Source organism: Molothrus ater, chromosome 9 (assembly GCF_012460135.2).
Source record: "Molothrus ater isolate BHLD 08-10-18 breed brown headed cowbird chromosome 9, BPBGC_Mater_1.1, whole genome shotgun sequence".
Classification (NCBI taxonomy): domain Eukaryota; kingdom Metazoa; phylum Chordata; class Aves; order Passeriformes; family Icteridae; genus Molothrus; species Molothrus ater.
Window position 1 is genome coordinate 14,805,968 of NC_050486.2, and position 25,511 is coordinate 14,831,478.

The following is a 25,511-nucleotide window of genomic DNA, read 5'->3' on the forward strand; positions in this document are numbered from 1 at the left end:
AGAAAGATGCTCAAATGTCCTGAAACCTGAATCTAACCCAGGGAGTGCACTTGTTCATTTTAATTTATAGTTCTTCAAGCACTTTAGAGTCCCGTCCCCTTTCTAGAGAACATTAGGCCCATGTCGGGGTGGAGACATTCCTGCTAGTGGCAGAACAGTGCAGAATGTCATTTCTTAGTGACAAGCCATCCATAGACCACAGAGCCTTATGGTCTGGGAGTGCCTGTCAGTAAGAACTGGAAAATCCATAGGGAAAGATGTTTTGGTTTTTTTTAAGAGTAAGTGTCATGCTTCTAGCCTGTGAATTCTTCCATGTTGTTGTAGTATTAAAGGTGACTTTTTAGTTCAAAGGCTAGCTTTAAAAAATCCAAAGACTGAAATTCTGAGGAAGATGAGTAGCAGATTTTTACAAAGAAAACTATTTATGTAGGTGAAAGGCAGAGAGAAAACAGTAGTGTACTCAAGTGATTTTTTTTCCTCTGCTGCTGGCTCTAACAAATGTAGATTGCTTGCAAATGTAGATTGCAAATACCACTGAATTAAGGACAACATTTGTTGTCCTCTAGCTTAGCATAGCAATGAGATCTGTCCTTCCAGGCAGTGCTTTGGTATCTTTCAAAAGCACCATGCTTTTCACTGGGTTCTAGCTAAACTTTATGCATCAAAATGGCACCAGAGGCTCCTAGCTGAAACCTCATGGGCACCAGAGGCTCCTAGCTGAAACCAAATTAAAACCTCATGCTTTCTCCTTTGCTTGTCCTTATGTACTTCAAAATGTGTTTCCTCCCTTTCCATTTCCCCAGTCTTCTTTCATACCTAATAAAAGCTAGTAGTAGTCATGTTATTCCTGATGTTCCCAGCAGCATGTATTCCTGATTTGATCTGCAGATACATATTTCTCAACAAAATAGGGTCTTTGTGCTTTTTAGACCCTCACTTTTACCAGGACTAGTGGCCTTTACAACAGCAGATTTCAGTGAAAATGACCCCATAGTCTTCAATGGTTTTGATTCAGATGCCTTCTTTTGCCAGCCTTCCTTGCGGCTTGTTGTAGTAAAAAGCATTGGCATGAAAAGATATTAAATAAACCCAAAACTCATGTCTTCTTCTCTTTCTCTTCCACATCAAGATTTTTTGGTTATACTTTTAATATGCCCTTTCATGATCTCATTTACAAAAATAGCCACCCAGATATACCCCAAAGGAAAAGATGATTCTCTTGGAAATTTGTTCTGAATGTCAAGTTGGCTAGCAGTTGTGTTTACTTCTTGGGTAAATAGTTTAGGTTCCTTATCCCTTTGCACAGCTTTCTTCTCTTGTTTCAAGGGAAATAGCTTCCTATTTTGTGGACTAGCTTTTCCTAGTTTGCAGGTTTCACATTTTTTCTAGTGACAGCAGGTCTCGCACTGAAGCAAAATCTGGCAGATTTTGCACCACAACTTAACTTTCTCACTTTTGTTGTAGTTGTTGGTTGGTTTGTTTGGTACTGTCAGATGGTCCCTTAAGAGCAGCTTAGTAGCTGATTCCTGCCACATGTGATCATATTTTGGAAACTATTGACAAATTGCCTGCTTTGTAGGTTTAGTCTTAAATGAGTTATTAGTAGCAGTTTTGTCTGTCTTTTAAATTGCAGCTGTGGAGCTGACAGTTGGGGTATCATTCATCCTAAACTCATGAAACTCACTGTTAGTTTGTCACCTTTTCATGTTGTTGGATATTTGCCCTCCATTTTAAGTTTGTGAGTGTATATCTTCAAGCAACTGAGCTCACTCTTCAGAAAGCTCTTCCAGATTTTCATTTAAGTCTTCACTATTCACCCTTCATGAATTGGCAGAATCAGGGTAGAAGTTTAGGGCTTTCAATCATATACTGGCAGCTCTGAGTTACCTTGGAAATGTTATTGGTCAGTAGGTTGTGGTAGGAATCAATTCACTCCTACAGATGGAAATGTGTATGTGTTCTCCCTGCCTTTGAAATCACCTTTTTCAAAAGGGCTTTCATCCAAGTTGAATTGCAACTTGACATTTTAACATATTTAGATGCTCAGATCAGAATGGGATTCTAAACATAATTTCTTTCTCTCCAGTTCTTTCCCTGTGCTCCCTGTTTCTACACAACTTGGTGCCTTATAAAATTGTCACTGAGGAATGAGAGGCTTATGCAGATGGGACAGTGATCTAAGTAGTATCTTGGGTTTTCTTGATTAGCATATGTGCTGTAGTTGCTCTTTTTCTGGTTTCTCTGTGTTTGCTGGTGGTGGTAAAATGGCTGTGCATCAGTAACTTGGGTTTCAGAATGCTTCTTCATTGCCTCTGCACATAGGACATCTTGCAGAACATTATGATAGTCTTCTATAGATAACACTGACTAGAAACCTCATCATTTCCTCTATTTGATAATTTTTCTTTATGGCAGCATTTAAAAATTGAACTAGCAACCAAATACTACCACCAGGTAGAGTTAGGTTTCTTTTCATCTAGAGAAATAGCAGCAAATTATTCCAGTTTATATTTGACTTCCCAAATAATGCTCAATATTTGTAATGTCTTGCCATTTTCCCAAAAGTGCATTTTAGGTGGGACACTAGAAAAGGAGCTGCATGAAGCCCCATGTTGTGACAGACTGTCAGCTCCTGGCTCTCCCCATACACTGCTGTCCTGCAGGAGTGTGTCTGGTGTTCCCAGCAGCCTGCGGAGCTGCTCCTGTTTCCCCTCACCTCCCAGTGGGATCTGGGGCACTGCCAAGACCACTTGGAGGTTCCGAGAGCTGGGTGCTGAGTGAAGGATCTGCAGGAGGCTGGAGTTGTGCCCTTGGGCCCCAGCAGCCCTTTCAGGGGTGTAGATGCAGCTCTATGCACACAGGGCAGTGCTGTCCCCACCAAATAACCCATGCAGAAATGCTGCTGAGCAGTTTCTCCAGTTTCCTCAGAGCCCCAGGGGTGCTGCTCTTCAAGTGCTGGTCTGGGTGAAGGTTTTGGTTGAGCAGGCTTCTGCAGGTACACAGCATGGCACACACTGTGTAACAGAATCTGGCCTTTTGTCCTTGTACTTCATTCCATTTTCATGTCAGCAAGGACCTTTTAAGCGATATTCATGTTGCCACATGATCCTGACTCAGCACTTTGCTATCACTTAGTCCCATGATGGAGGTTTGTAATTTCTTGCAGTACTTTATGATGGGTGTTAGTGGTTGCCCAGGTGCCATCTGTCATCCGCTCCCAAAGGCTCAATACCAACATTCCTGTTCTTTACCTTCCTGGTTTGTAATCTTATTCTAGACATCTAGATAACTGAGAATAGAATAAAAAAAAAAGTTGAAGAGGATGTTGTGGATCTGCTTAAGTGTTTCCCCTCCAAAATCTGCAGCATGCATTCTGGGGTCAGAATTTTCAATGTTTATAAGGCTTGCAGGCATCAGCTCTGTTGTTATTTATTAGCGTGGCACACTGATGTTGTTTAACTGACCTGGTATATCATGTCTCCAAGTCTTTTAAAGTAAAGATTCTGAGCAGTTTTTTGTTTATATTTAGTGGTGAGTAGCATTGAAAAGTTTTCAGAGTTTGTCATATGGAGAAATGATGAGTTAAATTTGAGTTACCCACCAACCAGCTAGAGCACAAGTGAAACATTTCTCCATGCTATAATAAAGGTAGCAGCAGATAACTGAGCAAACAAATGTTTATATGCACCAGAGAAAGTCTGATTACTTAAAATAAACCTGTCTGAGGGTGTGAGTACCATTGGCAGGCTTCAGTGGGACTGTGGTATTAGCTGACAGAAAGGATTCTGAGGCCTCACTTCCAAACAGATCCTAGCTTGCACCATGTATAATACAGGGGAGCAACATCTGCAAAGAAGTACTGAAATACAGGGGAGGAGTACTAGGTTACTGGTACCTGGGGTATCTGACAATATAAAATGCACTCCCCTACTAGACCTTTAAGAGAGAGTTCTGTTTCTCTTCTTACAAGAGAGATAATTTTGAATATCTAACAATATTTCTGTAAGTTGTATTTGTATTAATGTTTATTTTTACTTCTTTCTGTAGGCAATTAAAACTCCAGAAGATCTGATTTCAAAGCTCACTACAAATTTCAAAGAAAGTAAATCTACATGAGGAGGCACAAAGCAAGTTGAATTGAGAAGATACAGCATTTACAAAAATGTCAAGTTGTGCGATTTCAGTGTTTGCTTTGATGGTTTTGTGCTTTGCAGCTGCAGGTAGGTAGTATTATGCAAATCGTGCATTCAGTGGATTAACTGGATGTGCATATTTAGAATTGTTGATCAGAAATGCTTCTTCATGCTGAAGGACGTAGGTCAGCTAAAGTTTATGTTTATGTCTAGGTTTTCTGTAAAACTATTGTGATCATAATTGCATCATATATGATGTGAGAAACGATGCTGTTCCTATAAGAATGTTTTCTTGCATCTATGTTCACCCTTAAGATAATATAAGAACTGCAGTAGTAATGTAAGTTATTTATGTTATTTACCTATTTCTTTTTAAAAATTGCATGGTGCGCTTAAAGGGGAGGGTTGATATGGAAGCCTTTGGGAGTGGAGGCAGTGTAGCTCTGCCAGCATGATGAGCTATTGGCTCTGCCAAGAGGCTGAATTTATTTTCCCGGGTGCAGGGTTGGGCTGGTGAAGCTGAGGCTGCTAGAGTCTCTCTGCAGAGCTGGGCTGAAAGGGTCTACCTGCTCAGCTCCATGCTGCCTCCAAGACCTGTAATCTGGAATTAAGCCCCAATTATTTGACTTTATAAAAAATATGTCAGACAAAATCCCAGAAAGGTTCATAATAGGTCACTGAGTCTGTTCATCCATCCTGCCGTATTGGGATAAACCTCACCTTGGTCATTGCTGACAGTTGTCTAACCTGACTTACAGTCAACCATTAGTGATGATGGCAAAAGCCTTTTAATAACAGTTGTCTGTGTTAATGGAGTCCTTTTAGGTTAGGAACATGCATTGCCATTTAAGGGGATTGTTCCTGTCCCACATTTTGGCCTAGCTTTTTTTTAAAACAGTATGTTGCAATAACTTGTGACAGAGAAAGGAAAGATCTGTGGGGTTCAAGTATCTTAGTTTATTCTGTAGTTTCTTCAAGCACTGAAGTGATTCTACTCAGAATGTTTGTTTGTCAAAGTTCTTTCTGTGGTTGCAAGGGGAAGCCTCTTATGTGTCCAGCTTGTGTACAGTGTGGGTCTTTGGAGAAGAGGCCAAGTGGATGTGCAGTCAGTCAAAATGAGACAGTGGGAAAAGTAGACAGTGGACAGATGGCTTGCTTAAATCTGAGATGTCCTCACTGTGGAAAAGATGACCAGCTTTGGAAGAGACAGGGCTAAACAATTAAATGTGTTACAATTTGGCTTCATTTCATCTTCAGCATGGAAAATTATGTTATTTCAAGCCCTCAAGCCTTGTGGGACTTTCTCTGGGTTTGACCTCCTTGAGGGCGTCCATCCAGCATGAGTAACTTTGATTGTTTAACAGTACGTGATGCTGACATTTTGCAATAGCTTCATTGCAGACAGCCTTCAGCAGTGCAGGGTGTGTCTGAGTGTGTCTGCAGCTTGAGCTGAGGACATCAATGCTGCTCTTGGCTTACAAGAGCCATTACTTGGAGCAAATCTGTATCATTCTAGACGTGTAAAAATCTACTTTGAAAGGAAGGACCAGTGCAGAAAAGAAAAGCTTTTTTAATTGATCACAACCATAATTCTGTTTTGCTGCTGAGGAGAATGCTTGCCTATTGAGTCAGCTTACCTCTTAATGCTAGCTTTAATTAAAACCCACTGATTTAAAAGTGCTGTCAAACAGTACCACTATTAGAAAGTTATTCAGTGTTCAGAAAACATAATGTGTCTGTCTTGAAATTCGTTGTGGTTTTTTTGGTTTTACTCCCCATCTCTGTGTTTTCCTCTGGCAGATATTCTTGAAACAAACTCTTAAAAAGCTTTGGATTCAATCAGATGCTTAAGTAGAGTGACAGAATTATTTTGGCTGGAAGGGACCTCTGGAAGTCTAGTCCAGCACCCTGCTTGGAGGAAGGCTAGTTTCAAATTCTTTCTTTCTTGGAGATCTATCTGCACGGGAAGAAATCAGCTGAGGGGAGTAGGAGGGGTCACAGTCTGTTAGGGGAAGGTGAGGAAGCACTGTCTTTGTGGTTTCTGGCTATATCTGCCTGTATGTTTTGGTTTTCTCCCATGCTTTTTAATTTTTTCAATAAATTCTTAATGAGAACAACCAGATAATGTCCTTACAGAGTATAATGAGTACAGTGAGATAAGAGCAAGAACCGACAGACTATGATGAAGAGGGAAGAGATGTCAGGCAGATGCAATTAAAACTGAGAAGGGACAGCTCTCTGAAGGTTATTTAGATAGAGCTTTTGCAACTTGAGACTTTGAGTCCTTTTAATGCAAACAGTTAGGTTTAAATGCAGAGAGTTTGTGGCTCTAGGTGGAGAGCAGGTGGGAGCACACAGCGTGTTGCAGTGGTGTGAAGAGCTGGCAGAGGCCCCTGGCTCTGGTCAGTCTGGTGGCCAGGGCACTGCAGGTGTGCCTCCTAACTGCCAGCCTGCAGAACCCCTGCTTTTCCACTCTTGAACCACAAATGTACTGGTATAAATAAAACTAGAAGTCTAAATAAAGTTAAGTATAAATAAAATCCCTTGCTTGTGGTGGAGCCTGGGGGAGGCAGGGGGCAGCATGCCACCTCCCTAGGGTATTGATTTTTTTACATTTGAGCCTTTTTCCAGCTTGCTCTTTGTTTCTGAAGAAGTGAAGCTGCTGCAGCAGAGCACACCTTTGTTTTGTTTGCCAATCCTACACTGAAACTGCTGCTACTGGTTATGGGGGGCGTTTTGCTGACATTATAGTAGCTTCAGCATTCTTGTGTTTTCAGGTGTAAGTGAGGTTCTAGACAGAATCCATGTTTGGTTTGTTTTTCCACTCTTGCTCTTGAAGGTACTAGTGTGTTAAATATATCAAAAACCCCACAAAACCCTGGAGTTACACTGCACGATGCACAGAAATGGATGGTCAAAGATGAATCACAGACCTGCATGTTTTTCAAGCTAATAGTTTAAATATTACACCTCACTAACTGCATTGAAAATAGTCTATATAAATATTCAAAGAGTATTTGCCTGTTTTTCTACCTCCTCATACTACTTGGATGTATGTAGCTAACTGCTTATCTGAATTTGATTTGCTTTTGTCTTGTACATGGATTTCTTGTAAGCTTTTATTTATAAAGCTCTAATTGGGCAGAAAAAGACTGCAAAGAAAACCTTGATTACTCTGAGATTTTTCTACTTCATGGAAAGTCCAAGGCAGGATGGGGAGAAAAACTTCTGGCAAGCTATCTACCTGACTGAAGGAATTAAGTTTTTGAAGAGGGATTAAATTAAGGTCTGGCAACCTGCAATAGGAGCTGCACACAAACACTTAAAACTACACACAGTTATCCAGGCCTTGGATGACCTCTTAAATTAGTCTGGCTTTTTAATCTTGGAGCAAAAATATTCTGTCCTAATGTGGCTTAAATCAAAGGCTGGAACATATTTATTTTACTTGCTGGCAAATTAGTGCAGTTGGGTGCGTGATGCATGTCTTAATAAAATGTCTTAGAGGACAACTGAAATACATTCCTGCTCTAGACCTTGAGGGCCAAACCTTCAACAGAACAGGTCATTCTGTGAAGGAATGGGAAGGTTTTTTAACTTCAATTTTTTGGTTTTGTTTTGTTTATTTCTATCCTGCATTACTATTCAGCTGGAAAGAAGATGGAAGGGTGATACAGGCTATGGATTTACAGTGGCCAAAGGTTCTCATTGCAGCCTCTGGGGTAGATCCTCCATTGGTGCAAATCGTTCCTGCTGCTGAGAAAGCAGCACAGCTGTGGCACCTGATACCAACTGGAATTTGTCCATGGAGCCATGTTCACTTTCCTTCAACACCCCTGATATTTAGCCTTGTCTGTACTTGACTTGTGGACACCTTTCTCCTTTTGACTGCATTTCATGGTTGTGGTCAGGCAGATGAAGACCCTGTAAAAATTACATATATTGAAGAATTTACTTATTTTCTGTAACGCTGAGGTTGCTGGTTTATCTGCTCATGTTAGGTCTCTCTTTGTGGTTTTCTTCCAACAGCTCTTTACTCCCTGGTTCTCCACTCTATTGTAATCCTAGCTGCTTTTTCTTTCTTTTTACATACTTGTTTTTCTAAGTAATCTTACATTGTTCAGAGCATGTGTGCTTCATTTTCAGTAGGACTGTTCACTTGCAAGCTCATGTATCTCTGGATCTGTGCCCCCCAGATATGATGATGGGTGCCATGTTAATAAGTGGAACAATAGGAAGAAACAGGCCTTGTCATGACACCTAGTTTTTATCTTTTTTTTTAAAGATGAACTTCCCCTGACCTTGAACATTGTGTTTCCAAAAGCAATATATGATTCTTCAAAGCACAGTAGAAAAACCTTCCACTAGAAGGTGAAGGACATGATCTAAAAAAAGTAGAAATTAATACTGGGAGTTATTCACACAAATTTCCTTCTATTTTAAACAGTGTTTGCTGGGTATTTCCCAGATGTAATTGGACTGTAATTATTTTTTCCCCAAAGTATTTGTTGCCAGAGGTATGGAGTTTTTGTTTGTTGAAATTGTTTTTAGAGGATGAGAACCAAGGGAAAGAGGTTGGATCTTGAATTCTTAGGACTGAAGTAAAGCACAGGCTGGTTGCAGCATTCAGCTTTTGAATGGATGAAGATTTCACTCTCTACTTCCCTTTCCCTTCACATCTTTCTCATAATCAGCTGACTTCTGCCTCCCTTGTAAAATCACCTGTTCCTATCTGTTGATGGTCTGGGTGTTCAGACTTTTGAGGATGAGATGAACCAGCACTCAGAACATTTGAAGATTTGCAGTGTCAGAGAATTAGAGGAGCAAAGGCTGGTTCATGTGCTGTGCCATGGCAGAAAGGCTGCAAGCAGGGGCAGGGGCTGCAAGGGAGTGCCAACCCTCTTCAGGGGAGGCTTATGTGCTCTCAGTTCTGAGAAATACTATTGAGAAACCAGGGACTGGCTATTAAGAGTGGAAATTGTTCTAATTTTTTTATTCCTTCATCACCCTGATGGTGATTTGAAATGTATTAATACCACATGTTTATCTGATAGGGAATCAAATGATGAATTCCTAAATTCATGTCCGTGAGCTCTGTGACATAACTTTGAGATGCCAAAATATACATAAAAAAAGAGTTAATTTTCATTTCACACAAAGCCTAATACCTTTCAAGCAGTAAATTGTTTTAAGTGAGCACTTTAAATACAAAGACTGATTAAAATTGGGAAGCTAGACTAAATCTGTGTGTCCCCTGATTTAAGTTTCTTCAGCATTCTTGTGCTGCATCATGATCTATTCCTTTGTAAATTACTTTTTTAATCTGTTCATCTGTCTATCTTTCAGCAACTGAATTGAATCAAATCCTGTGCCATTTCTATGTGCTTTATGCATAAATAGTGGGGTTTTTTTCTTCCAAACCCACACAAAAATTCTGAAGAATTTAAAGAGTCAGGATACAGAGACGGGTTATGTATTTTCAAAGAGGTAATTGTATCACAGACTTGGAATGGGTTGAACTGAGCAGACTTCATTTTTCCTGTATCAGCAAGGCTCTCAAGCTAAAACCAGTTGAATTTCAGCAGAATTCTGCACAATTCTGCACCCATGTGGAGCAGTAGGATGTGGGATTGTGGGTCCTGATTCAGCAGAACAGCTGAGTGTATATCCAAGTGTTTGCTGAACCGGAGCATTTATCACTGAACATGAATATCTGGTTCTTTGATTAAAACTGGATCTGGTGATGCCAAAGGAGCCCTAAGAAATCTGCAGCCCAAAATGCAGTACTGGAACTGTGTAGGTGCAGGCAAATGGTGTTACTGAGGCTCTCTGGAGGGAGGTACTCCACTCATGAGAAGTAGTTTTGAGGAAAATTTTATGGCACAGAATGGGGATGGCATTAATCCGTATCTTTGTAAGGGAATTTATTCAAGTTTTTCTTTTTTTTTTTTAAGAGAAACTTGTCTTTAACAAGTTCTAAGCTCCACATAATTATTTTATAAATACTCTGCTAAAAATAATTCTTTTGTTTTCTGAAGGGAATTGGGATTTGAGGTTTTGCTTGTAGATCTTTTAATATCCTTTCTGTATTGCAGGCCCTTATTAACTCTTTCTTAGCTTTTCCATCTGTCATTTGTCTTATAAATTACATGATCCCTTTAATTAATAAAAAAGTGAAAAAGGCATATTTATTTAACTAAAGATTAGACTTCACATGCTGTAGAACCCCACACCCAGCATTCCCAATGTGGTCCTGGGGTGTCTCACCAAGAAATGAAGCATCTGCTATTAGAAAAACAATTGCTATTTTCACATTAAAATTGTATTGAATTTCTGCAAATCTGTTTCTTTTATAAGCTCCTTCCACTGAAGCATGCTTGTATGATTCAATGCCATTATTTTACTGCTGGTGATGTTATGGTGTAGAGAAAATATAGGGACCAGATACATTCCTTTTCAAGAAAGAGAAATAATTTAATCCTCTGTAGCTAATGCTAAAAAGAACTGAAGTCCCTTAGGCTGTAAGTCATAGGAGAGATAAATTTGGAGTGAAAAAAAAAATATATTTAGCACAAAGACTGTACCATGTTTCATTACCTGAAGGCACTGAGTTGGATTCCTCTTTGGTGTGAACTTATTTTAAGTCAATGGAGTTTCAGCAAGGATGAAACCCAGGTGACAAAAGCAAAGGTTTTTACTAATGCCATGAAGTGCAGCTGATTTAAGCACAATGTGCTTTTCTTCTTAAGCATACTTTATAAAAGATGGAGCTATTGTTCCTTTTTTTGGCAGCTTCCACACTGTGAGACTTACTAATAGGCATTTAATAAAAAAGGGATTTTACCTGTCAGGGATGGAAATAACTAAACTGAAAATGTCATTACTCTCATTATTGAAGTAGTGTAGTGAAGATGTAACAAACAAAGGAGTTTGGGGGTGGGCAATGGAAATGTATGTAAGATTTGTTGCTGTTTTATCTCTTCAGCAAAAAGTTTGCATTCATCTGAAGCAGGTTTGGTGTTTTGGTGGTGGGTTTTTCTGTGTTATCTTTTCCTTAACACTTGAAGCCAAGAGTGGGGGAAGAATTTATTTTTATGGTTATTTTTGCTCATTTTCCTCTTTAGTTTTTCTTCATTTCCTTGATCACCAAATCTGCTTTGAGTCTGGAAACATGATGGATGCAATCTATTTTGGAATAAATAAATTTTTCTTTATTTATACTTTTAATTTAAATAGAGCAGTAATAAGTATGTCCTACTAGAGATGCTCCTAGTTATTTTGATTCTAGCTACTATGTCAAAATGATTTTTTTCCATCACAAGAATGTGTGCCTTGCTTTAATATGTAAAAATCAAGGAGGGACACTTAGCATCATAATGCCTTGGTGATTCTTTAGGCTTCAGGAATCGTATGAAAGTGGCTAAAGGTGAAAGGGTTATTTGTAGCTATTACTGAAGTAGTTTAGCACAGTTCAGTTTGCAAATTTGGAGTTGCTTTAAGGAAATACGTAGAAGATGAAGAACTTTGAAAGCAGGGGTCACACATTTTATATATTGGGGTGTGTGTGTGTTTAGTCTCAATGGGCATTTTGGTTACTCCTGGGAAGCATCTGCTCTGTAGCATGAAAGCTGGACAGAAAGCATAAAAAGCGTGGGTGGACAGGGGCTGCTGTGTCTGAGGACAGGGTGGAATGTTCCCCTGCCCTTGCAGTGATGTGCACTCTTGATACAGCCAAGCACAGCAGCCCCTGTGATGTGGTGTGTGTGTTCATCCTCTGTGGTGGCTGAATGTACACGTCTGGGTCTGAAGGACCTCTGGGAGTGGGTGGAGCGAGTTTGGGGCTGTCAGAGCAGTTCCTTCCTGCTGTGGCTCTGCCATGAGCAGGGACTCCTGAAGGAGAGCACAGGGAGGCTGGAGCAGCAGCTGGACCTGTTCTCCTTGTGCAGCGCCCGTGCCCGATGGCCATAGCTGTGTTAGGTGATAGGGCTAATCTGGGAGCCTCTGCTTTTGACTGAAACGTGAAAGGCTTGGATCTGGATTTGTGACTTTCTCTGTGATCTCCCCATGAATTATTTCATCTCTCAATCCTGGTCACTTGATATGTAAAATGGATGTGTTCAACCCTGCCATCTTCCCTGCGGGCCTGTTTGAGGACCCAATGTAATCACTTTAAAGTCACATTGTTGCTAACTGCTGGGATCTCAGTAATTCTTCAAAACCTCCCTGTGCCCTTTTTGGAGGTATAACAATAGCAAAAGTTTTACTAAAGGTACTGCCAGACTATTTGCCAATTTTGCTTGTTTTTAGACTCATGGATGCTGAATTGCAGAGGTTTGTTGTGGTCTCTGATAAGATCACAGAGTGGGGCTGTCTGTGTGCAATTGATAAGGATCAAGGTGGTTTACATTTTGGCAAGTCATAGATCAAGTTTAATGTTCTGAGAAGTGTCTTAACTCATGGAGTTACTTATTTTACTCTACCCACCATCCTTATTTAAAAAAAAAGAAAATTAAAAATCACTTTATTTGCAGGAAGTAGAGTCAGTCATACCAAGCAAGGAAGTGGGAAATCTGAGACTGCACCAAAAATGATTTTCAGGTGAAATACGACTCTTTTCTTGCATGACTGGGAGACAACTTACAGCAGCAGGTAGAACTGCATTAAATCCCATGCAGGGTTTGAGCAACATGATACAAGTCAATGTGTGGCTTCAGTTTCTTGCATTAGGGTAGACTTTTCCTTGGACTAATAATTATATATTAACTATATAATTTGTAGAAGTGGCCAGATTTCTGTATCCTCTGCTTTGAAATGTTATGTCAGTCTGGCAAAATTTTCTTTTATGGCACTAATGAGTTCAAAGCAGTAATTAATTTTTCTGTGGAATATTTTCACCTACAAGATGAAAAAGTAATAGGTATTTGAATAAATTGGCAAGAAAACTGTTGAGAAATTACTTTGGAAATTACTTGTCTCAGTTGCTTTTTGGAAGTAGGCCAGTAGTAGTTATTTTTCTTGCTAAAATAGTGCTCATGGCCATATTGTTCACTGCCTTCATTTTCATTCTCCAGTGCTGATGTTTGATTTCTGTGATCACATTTACCGTCACAGATGGAAGTGAGAGAGCTCAAGTGTGCATCATAGGAAGGTCTCTGAGGCTTTTCTGAAGATTGCAATTGTCTTAATTGTAATACTTGACAAATGCTTCTGTAGTGCCTCCTGTGAAAAGGCCAGTTATCTGACTTTAGTAATGGTTTCTTTACCAAGGAAAAAAAAAAGTAACTGAAATGTCAGAATAAGGAATGCTTCATGCCAGTAACAGAAAAATAAAAGCAACCCTAAAAAAGATCTGGTTTTATTACTTGTGTCTCTAGAAATCTTTTTTCTTCTTTGAAATTAGCAAAGCTAGAGGTATTTTCAGCAATTTCATGCCCAAGATAAAATAATGTTTAAGACTGTGTGATGGCTGATTTTGAATAAAGCAGTTTAAAAAAATATAAAGTTCCTTAATTCTAGGTCTATGATACATTTACTGGATCTCAAAAGTATGTTTGCAGCAAGAAGCCTATAAGTCAGCTCTTATAAATTCTAGACTGAGCTTCAACTTTATTGATATGATTCAGGAGAAAAGAATTCTAATGAAACCGTTCTGAGTATTGAACTGCTTAATAGTGTTGTTAAAATCTTCTTGTATATGGAGAAAACCAAACCAGCTTATTGTTCTGTTTGTTTCAAAATTGCACAAGCACTATGTAAAGGATTAACCAAAAATATTGTCAAAAACATTTCAAGTAAAAGTTTCTAACAAAGAACTCCTTGGGCTTTTTTCCTGCCTTGAAGAGTCCTAAAATGTATCTTCCCTCTTTCTCCAGAGAAATAACAATGCACTTGAGATGGTTTTATAGGTCAAGCATTCATGTAACTGTCTATGATGTGACAAGATTGCTCAAAGGAAAAGTGGAGTGAAATCAGGATTTACCCAGGAGGATTTTTGAGCAATGAATCAGTGCTTTTTTCGCTTAGTGGACTGAAGTAATTTAATTGGAGCAATCAACATTTTTGGTACTAGTTGACTGAACTAATTAAGTTGATTCAGTTTTGATACCTGTGTTGTCATCTTGTTCCAGTTGCTTTCCTTAAATTTTTGGAAGGAGCCAGCCTGTATACTGGTGTCCTTGTGCTCCCTGGTGCCATCTCTTGCTGGAATGCTTTTTTGAGGATTCAGTTTGCTGTTTGGAGGGCTGCAAGTGCTGCAGACATAACCGGTTCATGTTGAGACCATAACTTTCTGCAGAATTGCTGTGTCTTCTTCCCTTTAATCCCATTCTAAACCAGTCAGTAGGTGTCTGATCCTGATACAGTTGTATAGCATTATGTCTCTGGGAGGATTTAATGGCAGAAATTTGAAGATGGTGTAGCACAGGTCCTCTTTCTTAATGGATGTAATCCTAGGGTTCACGTCCTGAAGTGATAACAAAACTCTTGTTCTGGTCTGAAGACTTTTGGCCTGCCTTCTCCATTGGCAACACATGGGTTTGTTTGCTTTTTCTTCAAAGCAGCTTCTTGTTAGGTCCTGTGTGCTATTTTGTTAACTAAGTAATTTCTGGTGGAGTTGGAGAGAGATTTACTGAGAACCTGCTGTGCAAGGGCTGTTGTGCCAGCAAAGGGAGATCATGCTATTGCTCACTTTCAGTGAGACCCTGCAATGAGTGTGATGCTCTCTGCTCCCCTCTTTACTTAGGGCTATGTTCTTCCTCCTGTGTTCAATATCTCACTGTAATTGTTTGTATCCAAGATGTGCATTAGTATGTTTTTTTTTTTTTTTAGTTAGGATGATCTCATCCCTAATGAGTATTTGATGCCTTTGCAATGTTCCTAATATACACATAGAACAGCTGGAAGAGACTTTTTAAACAAGGATCTTTGTAATATCCTGGATGATCTCAAAGAACATTCAAATACAACAGTGCAGTTACATTGGACGCTTTAAAGATAAACATATTTTTTCATACAATGGCTGAACAGTGTGCAGCGGGTGACATATGGGATCTCTCTGCATTTACAGTGAATGAAAACTGCAGTGAACTGTCCAGAGGGGTTAACTAAACTGTAAATGGTTAATACTGGTGGTAGGGCTGTGAGTGGTGGGACTGTCAGACTGCTCTGCCTGGGCTCTCTCTGGTCCTGAGTCAGGTCTGTGCTGTGCTCGGGGAGGGAGTGGGGCTGTCTGTGTGCAATTAGAAAAGGCTGATACCGTGCTTCAGGTGGTCAGTAGGGGGTGGTAGCTTTTCTAAAGCAGGATACACTCAGGCTTTTGCTTCACCAAGTGACTTGCCTTGCAGTGTGAGGTTAAGCCTGCTTCTGTGTTCGATGGCCAGTAAATTATCACAGATCTCATGAGGTATTAGTGAAAGCATGGCTGTTGACTTCCATTCCATTCAATGAATTTAAACTACTGATCCACTGATGGGAAGAAGTTGTTTCAACTGGGCTCCTGGGTGCTTACATGAGAGCTTTTGAAGTCCTAGAAGTGGCTGGTTTTCTCTGAACCATCATGATTGCTAGAGCAAATAAGAGACCCTTAGAAGTGTGTGGCAGGGGTAGTGGAGCCTCCCTTTTTTGCAGCAGATTGTTTGTACTAGGTCAAAAATGAGTTTCCTCTTATAGAAGGAGAGCATTGAAGTATTGTTCAAGTATTTTAAGTAACTTGATCTGTGCCTCACCTGGTGGCACAGTCGGACACAACCACAATGTAAAACAGAATTCCTGTCAGAATTGGAATATGCAGCAACAAAACCATTTGGTTTACTGGCACAGCTATACATCCTTACCCAAAAGTACATGAAAAAGCTGACAGAAGCACTTTTTTTGTTCATGTAACTTATGTAACTCTACCCATAACAAGGATTTGCCAGCTAGTTTCCCACAGTGATATGCAATACATTACAAAAAGGAAATGTGCTGCTGTACAATGCAATGTTGAAACTTCTATGTTTCTCCTATGAAGACTGTTCAATAAATGAGAGGCAACAGTCGTCCTCTGGACTCTTGAGCTGGAACCCTTCACAGTCAGTGTGCTATGCTACAATGTAAGCAAGTGAAAGCCTGAACCATTTGACCTTGTTAAACTCTACCCAACCATGGAGTTTAACTGGGCCCTGCATTAGTTTGTCTGCTTGGCTTTTTGTTTGTATCTTGTTTGACATCTGCGTTTTTTCAGTCCCTAGCTCTTGTTTTTTCCCCAAAATCAAAACCTGATATTACCTCCTAGTTACAAATATGCTGAAATGGGTTGCTTACATGGTATTTTCTTCTAAAAAATAATAGTAGTAATTAAAAAAGGGCATGTAAGATGCATAGCAATGGCTACTTTCAGGCTGTCAAAAATTCCAGCAAACCAGATGAATTGCCACCACCAAGTGCTGACTCAGTGATATCTTTTATGTGTACTTTGAATGTTGAGCAGGAAGAGAGATTACTCATTCCCCCACCTTTCTGAGGGACTGTTTGAAAGCTTGCAAATCGTGTATGAGGCCCCTCAGACTGCTGACTGCACTGCAAAGTTATTTTGCATCTACTAAGTTCCAGGCTATTGTGACTGTTTTCTGAATAACACTACCTTTACTGATTGTACTTGAAAACAAATAGTGCTGTTCTAAGTGTTGCTGAGTCACTTTGAAAGGCTCACAAAAAGGTTTCTCACTGCTTACCCCATATGTAGGGCTGGGGTGTTGGTTGGTTTTTTTTGCAGGAAGCAAAAAACCATCCTACTCACTGAAGTCTCTGCTTACAGTTATGTTAGGGGCTAAGAAAGCTTCTGTGATCTTGCACTTTTACATTTAGTTAGTGTTTTCTGGTAAGTTTTTACAGAATGTACCTGCATTTTTTCCCTGAAGCCTTGTTTGTTTGCTTGTTGAAGGAGCAACAGGCGCTTTCCTGTACTGGAGAAGACAAGGAAATGTACTCCTTTGCCAGCTCTCGGGCCCCCCATGTGTTCCCTGTAGTGTCAAGGAGGCTCATGCTTCCTTCGTGGAAGCCCTTAAATGGGAGTTGAACCTTTGCCATACAGAGAGATGGATTTCTATACCTGTGGGGTCTCTGAAAGGGAAGTACTTCAGATGTGCACATGAACGTTTTACATTTTTGCGAAACCTGAATCAGCTTTGAGGCTCCTTGAGACTTTTTTCTCTGCAGCAGTGATACGAAGATGCATGCCTTATAAAGGCTCTGTTAGCATTGGGCACAAATGACTTATTTCCTGAGTTAAAATCCTTTCCCCAGCTTCCCTTAAAAAAAAAAGTCAGTAAAAGATTATTTGAGGAGAAGAGCCATTGTGTTTTCATATGGAGGCCATCTCAGTTCTCCTTTTATATCTGCTGCTTGCCTGGCTGAATATGCTGTACTCATGTCCAGAGCTTGAATTGTTTTCAGCTTCTTATTAGTTTTGAAAATGCATTTAGCAGTTAACTGCCAATGTGCGTGCTCCTTCTGGTTACAGCTAACAAGCAGCTGGGCAGTGCATTAAGAAAATGTGAAATTGGTTAACTCTTGTAGAACTACATCTCTGTATTTCTTCAGTTGCCCTTGTAGAACTATATGGGGAGAAATCGTGTAGGATAACACAATGGGCATGTGCTTATTAATAAGGGAAGAAATGAGCAAAAGGAAGTCAAGGAGAAGAAAATTGTTTGGTGTTCTGGCAGGGAAGAAGGGCTGTAGTGAGTGAAGTGTCAGTTGTTGCCCAGATAGCCAGGAGATGAGTGAGTGGTGGCATTTAGTAAGAAACTCCTTAAACAGAACTTTACCTCAGGGGAAACGGAAAGAGATGCATTAGTGAGTGATTCATTTCAGAGCTCTGATGTTGCAGATGGCCTTTTGAGAGACCTTTCCTAAGTGAGCAATTTTACTTTTTCATGAGAATGATTCTGGTTTGGTGTGGGGTTTGCTTTATTTCTGGTGGGCAGAAAAGGGATACCTCAGGGATACTAGTTAGTGTTTTATTTTACAATTAAATATATATCCCTTAATGCTACTTCAACAGTTTTGAAAATCTTGTTACTGGACTTACTCTGTCAAAATTTACGTTTTAAATAATGGAACTAATGCCTATCTGCTGATGGGCCTTTTTCTTTTCAGCGAGGATGAGGTGCAAGTATAGGATATATACGGCCAAATCTTTTCACATGTGGCTGCCATCTGCGTGAGCTAAATTACTGCCTATGAATCAGGCACACAATATGCAAGCTCTGCTCTGTATAAAGATCCGCTCCCAACTTGTTTAGAGTCATCCTTTCTCACTCTCCATTTAGTCCTTTCTCTGGCAAATCTCCCATGGACCTCATCTGGATTCTTGCCTGATTAAGGACTAAGAGCTTGACCCTGTGAGATAATAAAACCCCAACATCCCTGCAAGAATCTCCAGATTTCAATGGGAGTTGAAGGCAGTGTGTGCTGCTAAAGTGTTCAGCATGTGTGCTAGGTTTAAGGTAATGATTTCAGGACTTGGCTGTGTTACAGTGTACATACTGGCCCTAACTTGATTAAGCTGTATGTTACTATGATTTCAATCCTCTGTGGAAAGGGAAACACCTAGTCTCTCTGTGGATTTTGTAGCTTATTTAGAATGAATTTTCATTTTCTGAATGTGTATATTGAGATGTTTCTCGCCAGAAAATTTCAGTTTATTGGTACTTGTACTTTTTTAGGAGCTGTTTTCCTAAAAGCTGTTTTCCTAAAAGCAGGGGTCCAAGAGCAGATTGCTTTGGGAAGTGAAGGCCATGAAATTGTAAGAACTAGGAAGGGTCGTAACTTTGACTCTTATTGCACACAGCCTTCCAAAATGATTCACTGTTTCCTTAAAAGATTCCATTATCTCCGCGTTTTTGTTAGAAACAAAGAAACACAAAGCTAATTATCACATCCAGGAAGAAAACACATTACTGAATTGGACCACATAACGAGATAATGAGCGCAGTTGGATAGTGACCTTCAGCTCTTTGTATGGGTAATGCTCTTTAGACTTTCTTTTTTTTTAATAAAGCAGACTACCCAAACCCAAGGTTTAAAAAGAATTCCCACAGAACCTCCCAGTTTAGAAGTGGGTAAGAAATATTGAAATGCTCACATAACCCCCAAATTATCTTTTAATTAAAAACTGGGTAAGTATAAAATGCATTTAACTTGCAAATAATGTCTAGCATAAAAAAATCCTGTTCTTCAATGTTGCATTACTGCTTATAGGTTTCTTTTGGAATGCTGTTGCACCTAGGCACAAGAAGGGGCCTGACATTCAATTTTAGGTTGAAAGAATAATCCCTAAAGGACAAAAGTTTCTTGATTTGAAGGCTGCATCATAGCCACAGGATGCCTATCAGGAAAGTCACTTTTTGTTGAAAAGCTCACCACAAACAGGTAGTATTTAATTAAAGCAAGATTAAAAAAAAAAAACCCAAAACCAACAAACTGTTGCTGAAAAAATTTATGTAGTTTTCTGGTGGTAATGCTCTTTCATGCTTTTGAGTCCAGCACTCCTGTGTTTATAAACTTTTTTGGTGCATATACTTCTTTTTTTCATGCACCTATAATTGTCTCCATACAAGGTTCACAGGGCTGGGTGTCACTGTGGTTGCTCACTGGATAGTATCTGGTCAAACATATAACACTTGTGTGTTTACAAGCATGATGTGTTTTATCTTCCTGCAACATGGACTTCTGCTGTGATGACCTAGTAACACACAGTGTTGATACAGATAGGAATAGTCAAGCTTGGATGCTTTGGAGTCAAGCAGAACAGATTGCAAAGGCCCAAGTGATGCAACCTCAGAGAGGTTCTAATGAAAAAAGACAGGAAACAAAGACTAGTAAAAGTGCTCTTGTACACCCTGATGCATATTCAAAATGGTGCTGTGAACCAGTAAGTTTGTGGTCACTTTTCCTGTAGAGACTGAAGGAAGGAAGATGAGGTTTGACTGAGAAAAGAAGTGGGAAACTGTGAAAAGAAAGAGTAGAAGGCAAAGGCTGTGAAGAGAAGGAAGGAAATAATGTTATTTCTGGTATCCAATCTGTGTGTATGTTCATGGTTATCACAGGTATGTGGGGGATGGCAGGAAGGAGGAGGCATAAGGACTTCCTCCTTAGCTGTAAATGCCTTTGGCTGCCTTCAGCTGGGGAAGGACTGGTAGGATGCAGTGCCTGGAAAAGGGCACCCTCAGCCACTTCACTGATGGCACTGAGCTGGCACACTGGAGGGAATGAGTGTCACCCAGAGGGGCACTGACAGGCTGGAGATGTCAGCAAGTCCAGAGGAGGGCACATAGTTGATAAGGGGACTAGAACACCTTCCCTCTGGAAGAAAAGCTGAGAAAACTGGGGCTGTTCAGCTTGGGGAAGAGAAGGTTGCATGGAGGCCTGAGAGTATCTGAAGGGGTCTACAAGAAAGGCAGAGAGGGGCTCTTCATTCAGGAAGTATAGTGACAGAACAAGGTGTAAGAGGTTCAAACTGAAAGAGGAGAAGTTTAGGTTGGATATATGGAGGACATTCTTTAGTGTGAGGGTGGTGAGATTCTGGAACAGGTTGCCCAGGGAAGTTGTGGATGCCCTCTCCCTGGTAGGTTTCAAGGCCTGGTTGGATGGGGCTTTGAGTAATCTGGAGTAGTGGGAGATGTCTGCCCATGGCAGGGGTGTTGGAACTAGATGATCTTTAAGGTCCTTTCCACCCTAGACCATTCTATTGTTCTGTGATTCCAAGAGGAGGGCGCTTGCATCCATTTTCCTGGAAATTGATACAAAATAATCTTTCCAGTCCCAATTTTCTTATATAATTCTGAGATTTAAATTCCATTTAAGTCTGCGACACTGTTGTTTCCCATGTATGGCTGTTACTCTGTGTTTCAGGGCTGGACTGCTGGGTTCAGAGGGGTGGAAGATCAGGCAGGGCCTGGAGCACATGCTGTACTGTGGCATTCTGGCCAGGTGCTGTTTGATTACACACTCCCACCATCAGTTTCTCCTCCATTACGTGTGTTTTGCAATATGCCTTTATTTTTTTTAAAGGAAGATGTGAACAAACGTTAAGTGGTGCATTTCATGTAAAATATTCAAAGAGAACCTGCTGTGTTAGTTAAAAAGGGTTAATTTGAAGTCTCATTTAAAAGCCACCAAATTATTTGCCAAAGGACAAACTCATTTTTTCAGCTGCTGAATTTCTTTTGCCCTATAAATTAGTGGTAATAATGTTAAGAGGTTATAAAAGGGGAAAATATAGCAATGGAGCCATGTTAGTGCAAACCATTTATCTTAAGTGCTAACTAAGTTGCACTTTAAATGATAGTTATGTTTTTAGGAAACTGAGGCCAAGCATTTCAAAAGTCTCAGATCCTTAACTTCTCGAAAATACCTTGAAAAATATTTGTCTAGGTTTATTCACCTGGAATTTCTGGTTTAAGTAATCTTACTTTGGGATAACGTCACTGTGATGATGGCAACCCTGAGCTGTGGTGTAATGGCCTGTGGTCCAGTGGACAGTGGGTTAGTTGTTTTTCACATGTCAGTATTAGAGTAACAGCTGAGTTTAAGATGTAACATCACACTTTGAAAACAGGTTTTGTTTAGAATGTGGTGTAAGCACTGAGCTTGTTAAAATTCAGGTATTGTTTTTTCAGTCTTTTTGTGTAGATGTTCAAAATAGGGATTTCTGAGGCCACTTGTTCTCTGTGCTTGTATTCCACTCATCCTGTTGAGTCAGCCTTATTGAGAGAGCAAAGATCAATTTCTTCCAATTTGGGGATGAAAAAACAAAGATGGTTTCTGCTTTTCACAGCTATAAGCCAAAAGTAGTTAACTTAAAGAGAAGATCTCTTTATTTGCTTGTCTGAATATTGACAGTTTTATAGAATTAGCAGCAAAAGATGATCAAAAACATGCACTTGATATGGACCGAAATTTTGCCCAGCAAACAAACCTGTGGACAAAACTGATGAGAAAATGTTTATTCTAATTTATTTATTAAGCCTTTTTATGGTTAAAACCCATAGATTTATCTGTTTATGATTGGAGGTCCTAAATATGTAAATGAATTGAAGTGACATTGTATGCACTTAATAAATAATTAAACCAGCTTAGACTCCTCCCACATCAGGTCTAATACTGCTACATCTAAGGTGATCTTTGCAGTGCAGCTGTAAATGCAGTTTCCAGGAGTTTAACACAGGAAGTAGAGATGAGAAAGCAAGGGGAGTGCAGAAGTGCAATGTGGTTACCCCTTACAAAGAGAGTAGTTCCAGTTTTGCATTTCATATGAGGTGTTAAGAGTGGGCTTACACGAACACTGATTAGGGAGGCAATTTTAAGAGACCATGTGTCATGACTGCTGTGTCCTGTCATTGTAAATGGTGAGATTAGTAGTGCTGAGGAAATTAAATGAAATTCCTCCAGGAAAAGCTTTTATGTTAAAAAAAGCCAGTCTCTTACATGCTCTTCAAAAGTGAAACAAATACCTTTATATGACTAAAGTTTGATTGCTCTCACTTCCCCTGAGTATTTTGTCAGCATCTAGATGAGGTAGCTATGGAGAACATGTATGAGTATACATAAATATTTACACATAAAAATTTGTACATACATAGAGTGTAGTGAGGTATTGCATGCAGTCTTCTTGATAATCAGAGCGGTTTTTAAGCTGTGACTATTTGTGTTCTCCACCATGGAAATATTTATTCAAAGTGAAAATGCATGAGGAGCTTGTGAAAGTGGTAGTTTGCGTCACTATTGTGCTTATAGTCAGCACATTTTCTAAAATCAACAGTATTCTCTTTCTAGGAAGGTCTTCTCATGTTCACTCAGTGAGGTTTCACAAGCACAATCAAGTCTGAAGGCTCCCTGCTGCCCATAGTAGGGACATGGGTGCAGGTTGTTCCAGTGGCCATGGTGACAGCCAGCCTAGGTACTCCCCAAACCTTTCTTCCTGCTCTCAAAGGCACCAAAGGCCAACAGAAACCTGCTTAGTCTCTTTATTGCTGGGTTACTTTCCTGTCATGTTAGTGAGTTGAATCAGCTCCTGTGGAAGGCAGGTTTGATCAGCATCAAAAGAGGCATAAGATAGCTGGAAAGTGTTGGTGGGAAGAAGAAAAGTGGAGAGACTGAGGTGCCCTGGGTTTGGCTGTGGTTAGATCCTGGATGATTTGCCCTGTCTCATAAACCTGCAATGCTAGGTTTTACTGGTTTTTCATTAACTGTAGCTATAACTGTGTATGTATAGCCCTGTCAAACCTGCCATCCCACAGACTTGTTCACTTGGGTCCATCTCCACCCAGATGATGTGGCCCCCTGTCTGTGTGAAGCTGAGAGCTGTGCCCTGGGTGCCAGGCACAGCATTTGTCACCTGCCAAGCAGCCACCAGGGCCTGGGGCCTGTCCTGCAGCTGGGCTGGTGCTTCTGAGCAAGCTTCAAACAATATCCAGGCCTGAAGTCACAGTGCCCACAACTGCCTTGGCTTGAGGCATTCCTCAACAGCATGGGGCCAACATGGTGTTTCCTAGTCTTCTTTAGAACCTTGAAAAATGTTGAGCACAGAGTCTTTCCTAGTTAAAACCAAACTAGATAATAAATATTCAGAAGTCTGAAAAGAGAACCTGTAGCAGGGCATATTCCAGGATTGATTTCCTTACCGATTCTACAGCCGAGGGCAAGAAGCATTTGGCTAACTGAGTGGGGACTGTGGAACAGTACAGTAGTTTTTGCCTTTTTCTTTATTGATTTTTTAAGCATCTCTTTTTGTATTTTTCAAGACAAGACTGAAGCTTTTAAGTGTTTTGTGGAGGGAAGTTTTGTCTTGCTTGAGCACTTGATCAGGATGAGTTTTCAAGGTTTGTTCAGTGAGACATATAGTGATAATGAACTCATCCTTAAAGGATCAGTTACAGGAATTCAGCCTTCAATTGAACTTGTAATCTTGTGATTAGGAAAAAGCTGGTTTGCTTTCAGTTAATGGAGCCATCTTTCCCAAGTTTTTCTCCTTCCTTTTGGCTTTTGCTGCTTCTGAGATCCCCACTGCATTTGATGGGACTGAAGCAAGTGGTGGCCAACTGCTTGCAGCTGAAAGCCTGAGTAGCAAAGCCACGTTTCTTTCTTTTATGAAGGGTCCTGTCCACTGATGAGGATTTGCAGTCCCTTTGCAGCTGAGGAGCTGGAAAAGCAGCCCCAGCCTGGCCTGGTGTGGCTGGCAGCGTGCGGATCACGTGTTCCAGTGCCGCTGCTCTCGTTCCAGCACTGCGTCCAGCAGCCGTGTTTATCAGATCCTCTGACACACAGCACTGAGCAGATGTTCCCTTTTTTAGTATGGAGTGATGCTTCTGACGTGCAAACTGAGATTAGCAAAGGGAAGGCTTATAAAGTTTCATGCTTGAGTGAAGCACCTATATGTCAGTTTCTGACAGGCAGAACTAAGGGGAGGGAACACCAAACCCCAGACCGAAAAGCTCTCTCCAGCTGCTTTTCACTGAGTGCCTGGTGTTGCAAGCAGAATCCACACACTTCAGCGGCCAAGGATTAGAGGCAGTGACTGCTAGCCTGTTCTTCTGATGGGCTAGTCACAAATGGCAAGGCTCCCATGCAGCCCTGGGCCCAGTGACAAAGTTAAAGCAGAAGATGATTGCAGGAAGTTGCTGTTGTGCTGACAGCTGTACCATCTGGTACTCTGCATTTTTGTGGCTGTCAAAAAGATATTTTTGAAAGGAAATCACTTCTCTCTTAACTCTCCAGATATGCATGCATCCATATGCACCAGCATCCAGAATTTATTGTTTGCTCTCTGAAGACCAAAATCTGATTTGCTGATAATTGAATTGACAGATAAAAGCAAGACATCTTATTGAAAGAAGAGCCCTGCGTATGCAGGTGTAGTGAATGCCAAGTGTTGATGAAGCTTAGGTGACTAGGTAGGAATGGTTAAATGGAATAACAGGGCTTGAGTTGGATAGAAAACCAACTACCAAGAAGGAAAGGAGCTCACGGAGGTGGTAGAAAGAAAGGGGTACAAACAGAACTCACCTAAGTTCAGTGTGTCTGTGTGAAGAAAAGGAAGAAGCTTGGGGCAGATAAAAGAAATTAAATAAAAGGAAAACTTTGGCTGTGCTTTTACTTTGAAGCTTGGATAGCCTATAAAAAATAATACTAATGTTATGAATTAAAGGAAAATCTGCTAATGATTTGTAGAATTGTGTGATACTGTAATTGTTTAGGAATGCTTGTGAAGTGTCTAATAGATTCAGTTAAAGCAATTGGAAAATTTTCAGAATTGCAAGAGTTGCTCTCAGGTCTGTGGTTGGGATGCCCCTGAACCAGTAAATACAAGACATCTCTAAATCTCTCCTGATCTCTTTG

General features: G+C 40.3%; 1 protein-coding gene across 2 annotated transcripts in view; it reads left to right on the forward strand.

Annotated features, from left to right (window-relative positions):
* The window catches only part of TGFBR3 (transforming growth factor beta receptor 3), a 108,440-nt gene that overhangs the window by 8,723 nt on the left and 74,206 nt on the right, over positions 1-25,511 (forward strand). For both annotated transcript variants that reach the window (XM_036387750.2, XM_054515746.1), the window contains exon 2: positions 4,048-4,220. In XM_036387750.2, the coding sequence (XP_036243643.1) occupies positions 4,163-4,220 (58 nt within the window). In that variant the 5' untranslated portion in view covers positions 4,048-4,162. The remainder of the gene's footprint in view (positions 1-4,047; positions 4,221-25,511) is intronic.